This window comes from Artemia sp. Qi Xiang Cuo, chromosome 13 (assembly GCF_049724085.1).
Source record: "Artemia sp. Qi Xiang Cuo chromosome 13, ASM4972408v1, whole genome shotgun sequence".
Lineage (NCBI taxonomy): Eukaryota > Metazoa > Arthropoda > Branchiopoda > Anostraca > Artemiidae > Artemia > Artemia sp. Qi Xiang Cuo.
The window spans coordinates 31,974,341-31,987,180 of NC_142806.1; the positions used below are offsets into that span (position 1 = coordinate 31,974,341).

General features: G+C 36.9%; 1 protein-coding gene across 1 annotated transcript in view; it reads left to right on the plus strand.

Annotated features, from left to right (window-relative positions):
• Window positions 1–12,840, plus strand: part of LOC148945196 (ribosomal protein S6 kinase beta-1-like) — a 93,622-nt gene that overhangs the window by 28,639 nt on the left and 52,143 nt on the right. The window contains 3 exon segments of the mRNA XM_089099281.1: window positions 8,182–8,202; window positions 8,204–8,229; window positions 12,511–12,637. Of these exon segments, the coding sequence (XP_088955407.1) occupies window positions 8,182–8,202; window positions 8,204–8,229; window positions 12,511–12,637 (174 nt within the window).

Consider the following 12,840-nt stretch of genomic DNA (forward strand, 5'->3'; position numbering starts at 1 on the left):
CCTAAAAGTGTTTGATTCAAAATTTTACCTTGAGAATCGATGTTGTTAGCAGAATTTCAAAAGGATCGTTTATGAGTGCTGGCGTATTTGATGAAGTAATTTAGGTAGTATGAAAAATTTAATTTTTTTTTTAATGCAATAGTTTTTCAGTAAGGACACTCGATATGCTAAAAGTGTTTGATCCCAACTTTTACCTTGAGCATCGATGTTGTTAGCAGAATTTCAAAAGGATCGTTTATGAGTGCTGGCGTATCTGATGAAATAATTTAGGTCGTATGATAATTTTTTTTTTTTTAATGTAGTAGTTTTTCAGTAAGGGCACTCGATATCCTAAAAGTGTTTGTGTGTGTGTGTGTGTCTGTGTCTGTGTCTGTGTCTGTGTCTGTGTCTGTGTGTGTGTCTGTGTCTCTGTCTGTCTCTTTGTCTGTGTCTGTGTTTGTATGTGTGTGTGTGTGTATGTGTCTATGTGTGTGTCTTTGTGTTTGTGTGTGTGTGTCTGTCTATGTCTATCTGTTTGTGTGTCTGTGTGTGTGTGTTTGTGAGCGTGTGTGTATGTGTGTGTCTTTGTGTCTATTTCTGTATGTGTGTTTGTTAATGTATGTATATGTCTGTTTGTTTATATGTGTGTGTTTGTGTGTTGTTTTCTTCGTGGTTGTGTGTTTGTGTTTTGGTTTGTTTTTGTGTGAGGGTGTGGGTTGTTGGGTGGGTGTGTGTGGGTGGGTATGATGGTTTGTCTGTGTTTGTCTGTGTGTGTCTGTATCTGTCTGTGTGTCTGTATGTGTGTGTGTGTGTATGTGTGTGTGTGTGTGTGTCAGAGTCTGTCTGATTGTGTCTGTGTGGGTCTGTGTGTGTCTGTGTGTGTCTGTGTGTGTCTGTGTGTGTCTGTGTGTGTCTGTGTGTGTCTGTGGGTGTCTGGGTGTGTCTGTGTGTGTCTGTGTGTCTCTGTGTGTGTCTGTGTGTGTCTGAGTGTGTATGTGTGTGTCTTTGTGTGTCTGTTTGTGTCTGTGTGTGTCTTTGAGTGTATTTGTGTGTCTGTGTGTGTCTTTGTGGCTCTGTGTGTGTCTCTCTGTGTGTCTGTGTGTCTCTGTCTCTGTGTCTCTGTGTCTCTGTGTCTGTCTGTCTGTGTGTCTGTGTGTCTCTGTGTCTGTGTTTCTGGGTGTCTGTCATTGTGTGGGTGTGGCAGACTGGGGGTGTGTGTGTCTCTGCGTCTGTGAGTCTGTCTGTCTCTGTGTCTCTCAGTGTCTGCCGCTGGGTGTCTCTGTGTGTATCACTCTGTGTGTCGGTCTGTCTGTGTGTCTGTCTGTATGTGTCTCTATGAATCTCTGTGTGTGAATAGAACCCTTAGACACACACTTAGAGTGGCGTGCCACTCTAAGTGAACCTAGATCAAGCCAACTTTTTGGATATCTCTCTCACTATGACTCTGTTTGTGTGTCGTGACTTGTGGCGCGCCACTCTATGTGAACCTAGATCAACCCAACTTTTTGGATATCTCTCTCACTATGACTCTGTTTGTGTGTCGTGTCTGTGCCTGTTTCGTCTCAATGTGTGTGTCATCTCTGTGGGTGTGTCGTCTCTGTTTTTGTGTCTTCTCTGTATGTTTGTCGTCTCTGTGTGCGTGTGTGTGGTCTCTGTGTATGTGTCGTCTCTGTGTGTGTGTCGTCTCTGTGTCTGTGTTGTCTCTATGTGTGTGTCGTCTCTGTGTGTTTGTCCTCTCTGTGTGTGAGTCGTCTCTGTGTGTGTGTGTCCTCTCTGTGTGTGTGTCATCTCTGTGCGTGTGTCTTCTCTCTCTGTGTGTGTCGTCTCTGTGTGCGTGTCGTCTCTGTGCGTGTGTCGTCGGTATGGGTGTGTAGTCTCTGTGTGTGTTTCGTATCTGTGTGTGTGTTGTCTCTGTGTGTGTGTATCGTCTTTGTGCGTGTGTCGTCTCTCTGTGTGTTTCGTCTCTGTGTGTGTGTCATCTCTGTGTGTGTGTGTCGTCTTTGTGTGTGTGTGTCTTCTCTGCGTGTATGTCTTCTCTCTGTGTGTGTGTGTTGTTTCAGTGTGTGTGTCGTCGCTGCGTATGTGTCGTCTTTGTGTGTATGTTGTCTGTGTGTGTGTGTGTGTTGTCTGTGTGTGTGTGTGTGTGTATGTGTGTGTGTGTCTGTGTGTGTGTGTGTGTGTGAACATAGATGCTCAAGGTAAAAGTTTGAATCAAACACTTTCAGCATATCGAGTGTCCTTACTGAAAAACTACTGCATTAAAGAAGATAAATTAAATTCATCATACGACCTAAATTATTTCATCAGATACGCCAGCACTCATAAACAATCCTTTTGAAATTCTGCTAACAACATCGATTCTCAAGGTAAAAGTTTGAATCAAATACTTGTAGCATATCGAGTGTCCGTACTGAAAAACTACTGCATTAAAAAAAATTAATTAAATTTATCATACAACCTAAATTATTTCATCAGATACGACAGCACTCATAAACGATCCGTTTGAAATTCTGCTAACAACGTCGATTTTCAAGGTAAAAGTTTGAATCAGTCACTTTTAGGATATCGAGTGTCCTTACTAAAAAACTACTGCATTAAAAAAAAAAATTAAATTTATCATACGACCTAAATTATTTCATTATATACGCCAGTACTCATAAATGATCCTTTTGAAATTCTGCTTACAACATCGATTCTCAAGGTAAAAGTTTGAATCAAATACTTTTAGGATATCGAGTGTCCTTACTGAAAAACTACTGCATTAAAAAAAATTAAATTTATCATACGACCTAAATTATTTCATCAGATATGCCAGCACTCATAAACAATCCTTTTGAAATTCTGCTAACAACGTCGATGCTCAAGGTAAAAGTTTGAATTTAGTCACTTTTTTTGCCTCACCTGGCGTCTGAGACTCAGATGTTGTTGCTGTGACCATGATAGTACTAATCAAAATTAATAAATTGGGTGAAACCTATGAAATTTCTAAATAAGGATATTCAGAATATTAAACAGGAATTCATCTGCAAAGTCATTGTTTACAGTAACTAGAAAATCGAGAAATATTGAAGATTATTTTTATCTTGGAAAGTAGACGAGTTTTGTAAATAAAGCTTTAAAGAATGGATATATAACACAAATTAAAACATAAGAAGGTTTATTTTTATCTCTATACTTCCTCCAATCTATGACACTGCCTTTTCATCAGCTTAGAAAATTTATGTGTTTGGTGAATAGAACCCTTAGAAATGCAATCGAAATGATACTTGTAGCAAGACGTTTTTTGCCTCACCTGGCGTCTGAGACTCAGATGTTGTTTGGGAATTTATTTAGCCGTAAGCTCCCTTAGTTTACATGATGGGGGCTATTTTATATTTATAAATTTCGGTTTAAGATTCTTTTCTTGAGCATAAAACTAATAAAAAAAAATTTTTTTATGATTGTTTGTACTGTTCTTCAATTAATGCAACTGATAAATTCCCGATCTCTTTAATTAAGTTATCAATAGTGACGGACCAGTGCAAATTTTTTTTAATCCCAATTTATATCCTGATTCCATCATGATCTCTTGATCTGGATTCAATTCAGATTTTTGTTTGTTTGTTGTTTTTTTTATTAACAGTTATAAGACTTAAGTAGCAACATTATCTAGTCATGTCGTTATTAGACATGATTCTGGTGCAACAGTTGTCTATAAATCATTTGCTATTTCTGAATTTCAGGCTTAAAAACTAATAAAAAATCAACAAAAACTCAAAAGTTAATACCGTGCCAAGAAGGTATAGTTTCTTTCCATGAGTGGTACAGCTAGGACAACCAACATAGGACTGTGACCTCTCTAAAATATTGTATGTTAGGAATTTTTCCCAGTAAATGTACTTATATGTGTGCTGAAATGGACTGTGCCTCTCGGCTTTACCAAAAATTTTCCTCCTTTTTTGTATTTTACCACTGCAACGGGTTCCAAGTATGATCTAATTGTATTTCAAACAAAAGTTATAGGGCCGCTGGGTGTGGAGCAACTCCACTATCAAATATGAATAATTTGTGTGTCATTCATAAACTTATCTTTTCTAATCTTAGAGCTAGGTATTCAGAAACATTTTTTGGACCAGTCATGGCCAATCCCCAGCTACCTCCCAACAGGTACTTATGGCGCTGTGAATATGTCGTGTTTTTAAGCCTGTATTTCGCCAAATTCTCTGGAGGTCATACTGGCCAGCCTTGGGGAAATTTCTTTGCACCTGTGATACATCTATATTATATTGGAAATAACCATTTCTTGGGAATAAATCTTACCTCATCTTACATCTGCAGCACTTATACAAATCTTTAACTTCCGGAAGGCTGATTGCATCCCCTCCCCGCTCCTTCTTGTATATTCCAAGTGTGTATTGACACATATACCTGCTGATGATTTGTCATGCCTTTAGAAAGCTGTATGGTCTGCTAAAAGAGAACCGACCTTTGACTTATTTATTTTGATAAATTAATTATTTGTATCCCAACAAGGGCCCTCAAAAGTAAGGAATTATGAGAAAAGGACTTGCCATTTCCAGCCTGGGGCTAAAACGAAAGCTTCTTGCTTTAATTTATTTTTTTATAAATTTAAGGCTTCCTTGTGTAAAGTTTAAACATATTTTAGATCCAGTGATTTACTTATAGTAGTGGATTAGTATTGTTAAAAATCTCTAATCACCCAGGCCTTCAGCCTTTGAAGATTAAGACTGTAGCCAACGACTTTTGTAAGACCTGTTTTCAGGAGAGGGAGGAAGCAAATTCAAAAAAATATCAGCATAAATATGCAGAAATTTTTTTAGAAAAATGTACTTGGTACATACAGTGTTTTCGGTTTACATCGCCACTTCACTGGGAATAGATTTTAGTCCCAAAGGGAACATTGGACACCAAAACCTTTGGACCCTTCCATTCTGCCCCCTTCCCTCAAGTCAAGATTTTAGTTACACTTATTGTGAAACAAGATTTTAGTTTCACTCAAGATTTTAGGTTCTCACATACTTGAGAACCCTAGTGTAAAGATTTCAAGCTCCTATGTACAAAAATGTGGAATTTTGCATTTTTTACCAGAAGAAAAATCACGGATCCGTGTTTATATGTTTTTTTTCCCGAACCAGTGATAGTAGAAAATCGGGAGAGGGCTCATTTGATCGGATATAAAAAGTTCTAGTGTCCTTTTTATGTGACTAAAAATATTAGAAAACAGCTAGCATTCATTTTTTCCCAAAGTCACCTGAACAAAATTTTGAGATAACTATTTTGTTCAGCGTAGTCGAAAAATCTAATAACAATGTCTCTAAGGATGACTTGACCCCCCACAGTCCCCGGAAGAAGGGCTACTTCCCATTGTATACATATAATATTGTTTTTGGAGAAGTGTACAGACGTTTTCAGGGCCGATTTTCTGTCAAGAGGGGGGGCACGTGGGAGGATCTTCCATGGAGGAATGTTGTATTGGGAGAAGGGGATTTTCCATTGAGGATGAGCCTAATTTCCCTGTATTATTTAAAACAACGATCAGAAATTAAATTAAAAAACGAGGTTTTTCAACTGAAAGTAAGGAGTAACATTAAAACTTAAAACGAACAGAAATTTGTTTCGCAACCTCCCTCATATAAGCAACAATTTTTGTTCGTTTAAAAGTTTTAATGTTGCTCCTTACTTACAATTGAAGAACCTATTATTTTTGTTTATTTAATATATAAGTAAAGACCAACCCATACGAATGGTAACCGGAACTGTAAAAACAGAATTTAGATAGCAATATATAGGCCACATTATAGGAATATGCGTTTTATCACAGTTCCCAATATGTAAAATGCATATAATTTAATGAGCGACCCCACTCTCTTTGTTAGAAGTCTTACTTCTCCCCCTAATGCTTCAAGGATAAACTCTCCAGCACAAGGAAAATGGTATACAACATTTTTTTATGAATGCTTAAAACGAGAAGAAGTTACATTTTCTTAGAATATATTGTATGAAAAATTTTTCGTCGATCAGATAATGGAAACCATATTGCCTCTTTCATCCCATCGTATGTGAACAAAATAATTCTAAGAAACGGTGACTTTTTCTACCAAGTGGCTAGAACAAACAAGCTAAATATATAGGTATATTCCAGCTATATAACCAATAGCCATCCTTAGCAGTAAAGAAAAAACTAAGTAAAAATCACCGAAATAACTCAGAATTGAAAAGATCAGTAGAATTTTTCCTGAACTTCCTTGAAATGAGGATGTTGGCTCTTTTAGCAGCTTTTTTCGTGCAGATTTAATTGCAATTTCTTATTATGATTCTATTTTTTTCCCTTTTTGCTGAGAATGGCAATGGGTTACGTTGCAGAAATGTTTGTATTGATTTCAGACCTATACTCGCATCACACAAAATTAGTTAAAAATCAGCATTCGTTCAGCGAATAGGTCCAAGCTTGCATTCGAGGGTTTTTAAACATAAGTTTTATTGTGTATCTGAGCATTCATTATGATAATTTAGAAACTTTCTGAAAGGCTGGACATTATGCTTTGATATTAAGCAAGGAACCATATTTTCTATGATTTGAGTTTTGAATTGTGTTGCTAAAGGGCCTAATAGGCAGACCAGTGGTGGATCCAGGCCCCGCTCTCTTCCCTAACGTAAGTGCAGTTTGCTTTTTTCCAGTTTTCATTTACGTTTATATGAATCTGCAAAGTAAAAAGGAAATAAAAAAACACACAAAAAACTAACCAGCAAATATGCTGAGCAAAAAAAAAAAATGATTTAGCAAAATTCTGAGAAAACAGGAAACGGTTTGAAGATTAATCACAAGTTCCTAAGAAGAAATGAAAATAGAAAAATGACAGGGCTTCGATAAAATATAATTTTTTTTAGCTGAGTTATGAATGGTTTTAAAATCGATTTTTTTTTTTTTTTTTTTTTTTTTTTTTTTTTTTTTTTTAATAGTTATGATATGAAAAGCTATATTTTCCTAGGAGAAGCACACTATCACCTTCTCGTTGGGTGGGTGGGCTTCAGATTTCTGCTGGAGTTTCTGAATGTTTTATTGGAAATTTTTGTGTTTTACTGGGACTTTTTTGTTGTGATCATATTGACAGGAATTAAATGCTGATGTGTTGTTGTGTCGATTATGCCTTAGTTCACTGACCAGTGTCAAGATGACTTTCTTCATTTTAAAGGTATGGAGTTCATTTATCTGAATCTGGCTTTTGGGGCAGTTGGTAATCCCTTAAAGGGGCTGGCACTATCCCGTGTCTATGGTGTACTTAATGAGTAATTTCCCCCTCATCATCAGCCAGTCTTGCTAGAGTCATTGTCATGTATAACCTTTTTACTGTATCTATGCATGAATTTCAGCTTCTGCATTAGCGCCGGGAAATCCAGCTCATTAGCGCTGCCAAGCTCCAGAGTAGATTCCCTTTGTCGAATTCTTGTAAATCCCCTCAACCAAGTTTGGCAGACACTCACCCTGGGAATGATCCTGTTCCCAAGTGCTTCTGTAAACGAGGTAAAGAGCAATTCAAACTTTTTGTGAACTTGATGAAGTCTCACACTTGGATTAATTGTGTTATCACACCTAAAGTTCAAAATTTGTATTCTAAATGTTTTCCAAGAAACTTTATAGCGATGTGTTTGGATGATCCTAAGAAGGGTTAATTACCTCAGTGCAGGAAAGAACTGGAAATTCCAGATATTTTGGCGGCTACTTCTGGTTTAGAATAAGTGATTACTTGTCTACTTCTGTTATACCCCTCAATGAAAAATAATGTTTTATTATCATATGGTTCATTTTGTTATAATTTTTGGAATTCTTTTCAATATGTATAGATCCAATCCTAAGAAGAGCATCCAGTGGTGTTTCCTGGCAAGAGGTGTTAAAAACATGAAAAAGTTCTATCTTTAGGCATTAGTTTAGCGTGGAGGAGGGGAGCTGCTTTAAACCAACTTGGGAAAGGACTCCCTTCTTTTGGATAAACAATAGCCGTAGGCTATGATGAAAAGTGCGGTAAACGTAGGGGTTTATGCCCATACCTGTCAAATTTTCTGGGGCTTTGAATTAGCCTTGGAGATTAGAGATAGCTCCCTTCGTCTGTGGGGTATCTTTATGTTTGTTTTTCTGGATGGTTGTCTGCCTCACCGCGCCCTGTTCAGAAATGTCTAATATATTATCTTTTTGTATATTTTTAGGATGTCAGCATGCTCGATCATAGGATCCTATTATGAAACTTTTGTAAAGTAAGTTTTGTTTAGTTTGTTATGTTTTTATTACTCAATTTAATATTGAACGGTATTTAGCTCTACAATTTTTGATGAAAGGAAATGTTTGTCATCTACAAAACAGCAAAAATAAAATGTCAAACCTCATTTTGTCATAAACATGCTTGTCCTTGTTCTTTAGCGAAATATAATTTAAATTTTCTATTACATGGAACGAGATGCTTATCAAACAATGCGTGGTAACGAACTTTAAGTAATGAGCGACGTGGCTCAATGGTAATCGAAACTGTAAGAAACAGAGTCTTGATAACAACGGACACATCAAAAGAATCTAATTGTGATGCTTACTCAAGAAGTTTGATGTCAAGAAGCAAGATCACGGATGCGTGCTTATTTGTTTTTGTTGTTTTTCTGGTTTTTTTTCAGGGGTGGTCGTATCAAAACAGTCATCCTATAAGATCGGAAGAGGGCTCATTTTATCAGAAATCAAAATTTCTAGTGCTCTACTTAAGCGCAAAAATATTGAAGGGCAGCTTGGCTGTCCTCTGTCCAAACTACTACGTATCTACATGTTTCAAGTTTCCTAGAAATCGTAAAATAGTGAATTTGTTTTTCATTTACTAAGCTGGAATAGCTGATGATGATACACAACTTCGGCAATAGACAAATTTTATTTAAAAAAAAAATATCTTCAATTAACAATGAAGATAAACTGCTACTTCGATTAAAAAGAAAGGAGGATTGAACACATAGCTTATCAGAGAGGTTTATTCTTCGTATGGGTCGCCTTCATCCTTGATGACATCTAGGCTTTCGTCGGAAACCGGTAGCTCCTTCCAAAGTCTCCTTCGATTTGCTGGCATCATCGGACACATCTTGTTAACAATTGACTTTTTTCTTGCTTTGAACACCCCTCGGAACAGAGCTGGGCTCGGGAAGCTGCTTGATATTGAATTTTTTCTGAAGAAGCGAGCACTGCTTTTCCTCTCCGTCGAATTCTTGGAGGAATTTCATACCGCGGAACCGCTTTTGAAAGGTAACTGCAACAATTGACTGTAACTTTAGCAGGGATGAATCCTTTTTTCAGGGGTCCTTTTCTTGGATTTCCAATCCCTGAAATCCTTCAACTCAATTGCAGAAACCCCCTTCCTGCAGTTTGCAACACATTCAACAAAGTCGGGGAAGTCATATAGCATTTCCCTTTTTTTCTCATTTTCATTTCAATGTTGTCGTGTATGCTGTCTGCTGCATTGTACGTGTGCACTTTTGTCAGATACTTTAACTTTATCCTCTTGGGCCCTTCTTCTTTGTTGACCATCTTCACAAGAGAAGTATAAAGCGCCCAGTTCTTATTCTGACTTGAACAATTGTCCATCCAGAATATGAATTCCTGGACATCCCTCTCTGCTGTAACTACAGTATAAACAGAATCCACTTTGTTTCCGGCACCCCTGCCCCTCAAAGCTTCGAGCCACAGCGCACAAAAAGAACGGCCTTTTCCTACAGATGCTGCATCATACTGGTCGACACGGGCGAATGTTTCATTGAAGACAACAAGACGACTAAGGAATATTGCTTTCTTGTTCCCCGGCATGTCGGGTAACAGACTCACTTTTTGCAAGTCAACTGCGAATACATTTTCCAGTTTCTCCACTTTCGGCTGCGTCTGCTTCAAATTCTCCATTAACACCTTCATCGCTGCTATTTTCTTTGCTGCTATCATCGTTCTCCCTGAGTTTGTACTTTTCAAACTCAGGAGAAAAATCGCATGCTATCTTTAACGAAATATTCATTTCTTTCAACTGACGTCTGCAAGTTTCGTGCGACACAACGGTACTGGATTCTTAGCAACAAAGTCCTAATGTATCAGATCAACTGTCAAAGAAGATGGCAGATATATGATGTTTGGTGCATTTTTGCGACGGTATTGTGGCATAGAGGGTCAAAAAGAAATGTTATTATTTTTTACATTCTCAACTACTTCTGGTGGTAGCTTGTTGTGAGGACTCTGCCTACGCCTGAAATCCATTATACGCTTGCCAACTAGCCCAGTTTTCATCTTCTTGCTCAGTTCAGTTAGGTAAGAATCCGATTTAAACCCAAAAGTATTCCTGAACAGTTTCTTGCAAACTTCCGTCTTCACTACCATATTGTTATCTTTCTTCGGAAGGTAGTTGTGTCTAGTTTCATTTTTCGGTAGACTTTAACCGATTGAGGGTTACCTTCTACAGTCCGTCTGTTTATGCACTCCAGCCTGACACAACCGGCCAGAAATTTTGTTCTTCATGCATAGCCTTCTTTCCAAAAACTTTCCCAGATTTGTTTTTTTTTGTCACCATGTCAAGCTCCTTACATCTCTTTTTACATGTAATATCACTGTAGTTTTCAATAAAAGGATGCTTGCACTTAGTATTTTCTTTTTTTGTCTCTTCACTTCTGTTTCTTTTTCTTCTCGGGTGCTCTGTATTCACATTTTCTTGTTGTTCAGAATCATTTATTTCATGATTTGTGTTGCCTTTTGCTGACAGAATTCTTGCTTCCGTATTTTTTTGTTCTCGTATGTCTTGACTGTTTCCTTGCAGCTGATCTCTACCAGTACAAGAATCGGCTCTGTTTTCCTCATAACTACTGGCATTCCTCAAATCTTCACTATTATTGATCTGATCATTGGCTACAAGAGTTTAACTCACTCTACTGCATGGCGTGTCAAATGGCACAAATGACTCTAGTTCAGAGACATCATCAGTGAATAATGGTTGCAATTCATGAAACACTAGAAGTTCAGATTCATTAACAGAAGGGTCTTTGTCAACCTGGGTATCTTTGCAAGATCTCGTCTGCTCAGCTGAACTTCTTACACCAGTAGGTTGTCTTACGACTGCATCACTGCCTGCAGCTGCTTGACCAAACCAGAAATAGAAAATACATACTTTGTCTTTTACATCGTCTAATGCAGATATTTTATTGTACTGGATGCATAAATTTTGCGAAAATTCCTACAGGCTGCTGTGAGCCAGCACCTCCAATTGTAAAAACTCGACATCAGTGTTTTCTTGAGTTCTTAGCCTTTTCGAAATTGCCAAAAAATTTCCCGACAGGATTCAAACCTATGCGGCTTGGGATAAAAATGTTGCGCAGGAGGGAAAATATTTTGACATCTGGCGAAATTTATCAGAAATTCTCCAGCTAATGAAAAGAGTAAGACCCGACTGGAGCATAATATAGATGGAATGTAAGATGATTTCAGCTTAGTGCAAAAGCAAGCTCGAATCGCTGAAACCAAAAAACGGAAGAAATCTTTGAGTAACCCACAAAATGTAAACAAATTTTAAGACACAATATTGATACGAAATCCACTATGTAACCGTATCGATTTTAATGAAGTCAATTTACCTTAATATATTTTAGCCTATGCTGTATCAAGTCCAAAGGAGATTTGGTCAAAAGTTTGTGCTTAGAATCATTGGTTACTGCGTTTAGTTTCTATGAAACACAGGGTTCTATTTTATTATTGGCCATTTCCTCTCTTCCGAAAAATATTGTGTTTAAATTTTAAGTTGTTAGAATTCTTACACCAGCCTAAAATTTAGGATGATTTATTGTTGTTGTAATATATTTTATTAACGCTTCTGATAAGGGAATGTATTTGTTTTGGTCCTTAGTTACAAAATTAGCATTTTCTCTCGTCGACTTCTCTGCTTTTCTGTTGTGTGGGGTTGTGTGGGAGGCTAATGACGAAGCACGTGATTAGCCATCAACGGATTTGCTGTTCCTTAAAAATATGGATTTATGCTAAAAAAAAAAAAAAAAAAAAAATACAAAATTTCTTGCTATCAGACACTATATAATTTTTGGGAGCTAATTTGGCTAAGTAGATTCTAAAATGTACGTAGAACAACCTCTAAACTCATGCACTTTAAAACAAAACAAATTATTGTGGAATGTTACTTGTCAGGTGGCTATTTATTAAAATCGGAACCATCAAGGCATCTTTTTTTTATAAAGTTTATGTTTGCCTTTTTTCGGATTTGGATAAATTGACCCCTGAATGGTTCTATTGAATAACATACAATAATCCTATCATAGGATATCATCCAGGACAGAATTTATAATGCTAAAACTACATTTAAAGGATACCATTTTCCTTGAGTAGGGGTGTCTTTTTGATCATACCTATATATAGGTATGAGTAACTCAGTTTTTATGCTATGATGAAGTGAATATATGTATTAATTCTGTATTGTGTACCATTCTGTTAGTGTGATAAAATACTTACAGTGACAGCTTACCTCTTTCTAGTCAACCAGACGTTGAGGCTATTCCTATTTCTGAGCAAAATGTCAATCAAGGGAAAGAGAAGACTGGTCCTCAAGATTTTGAACTGAGAAAGGTTTTAGGCAAAGGAGGCTATGGAAAAGTATTTCAGGTATGTCAATTTTTAATTTATTTTCTAATTTATTTATTTTCGTGCCTAAAACAGTAGAGTCTATCTCGTATTTCCTAATCCTTCAGGAGCACAAAATAATCTTTTGAGTCTTTTTTGGTTATTTTTCTTTTTTTTTTTGCTCAGGAACTGAAATAAGAGAAATAAATTTAAGAAAAATATCCAGTATAGCTGAACAATAAGTT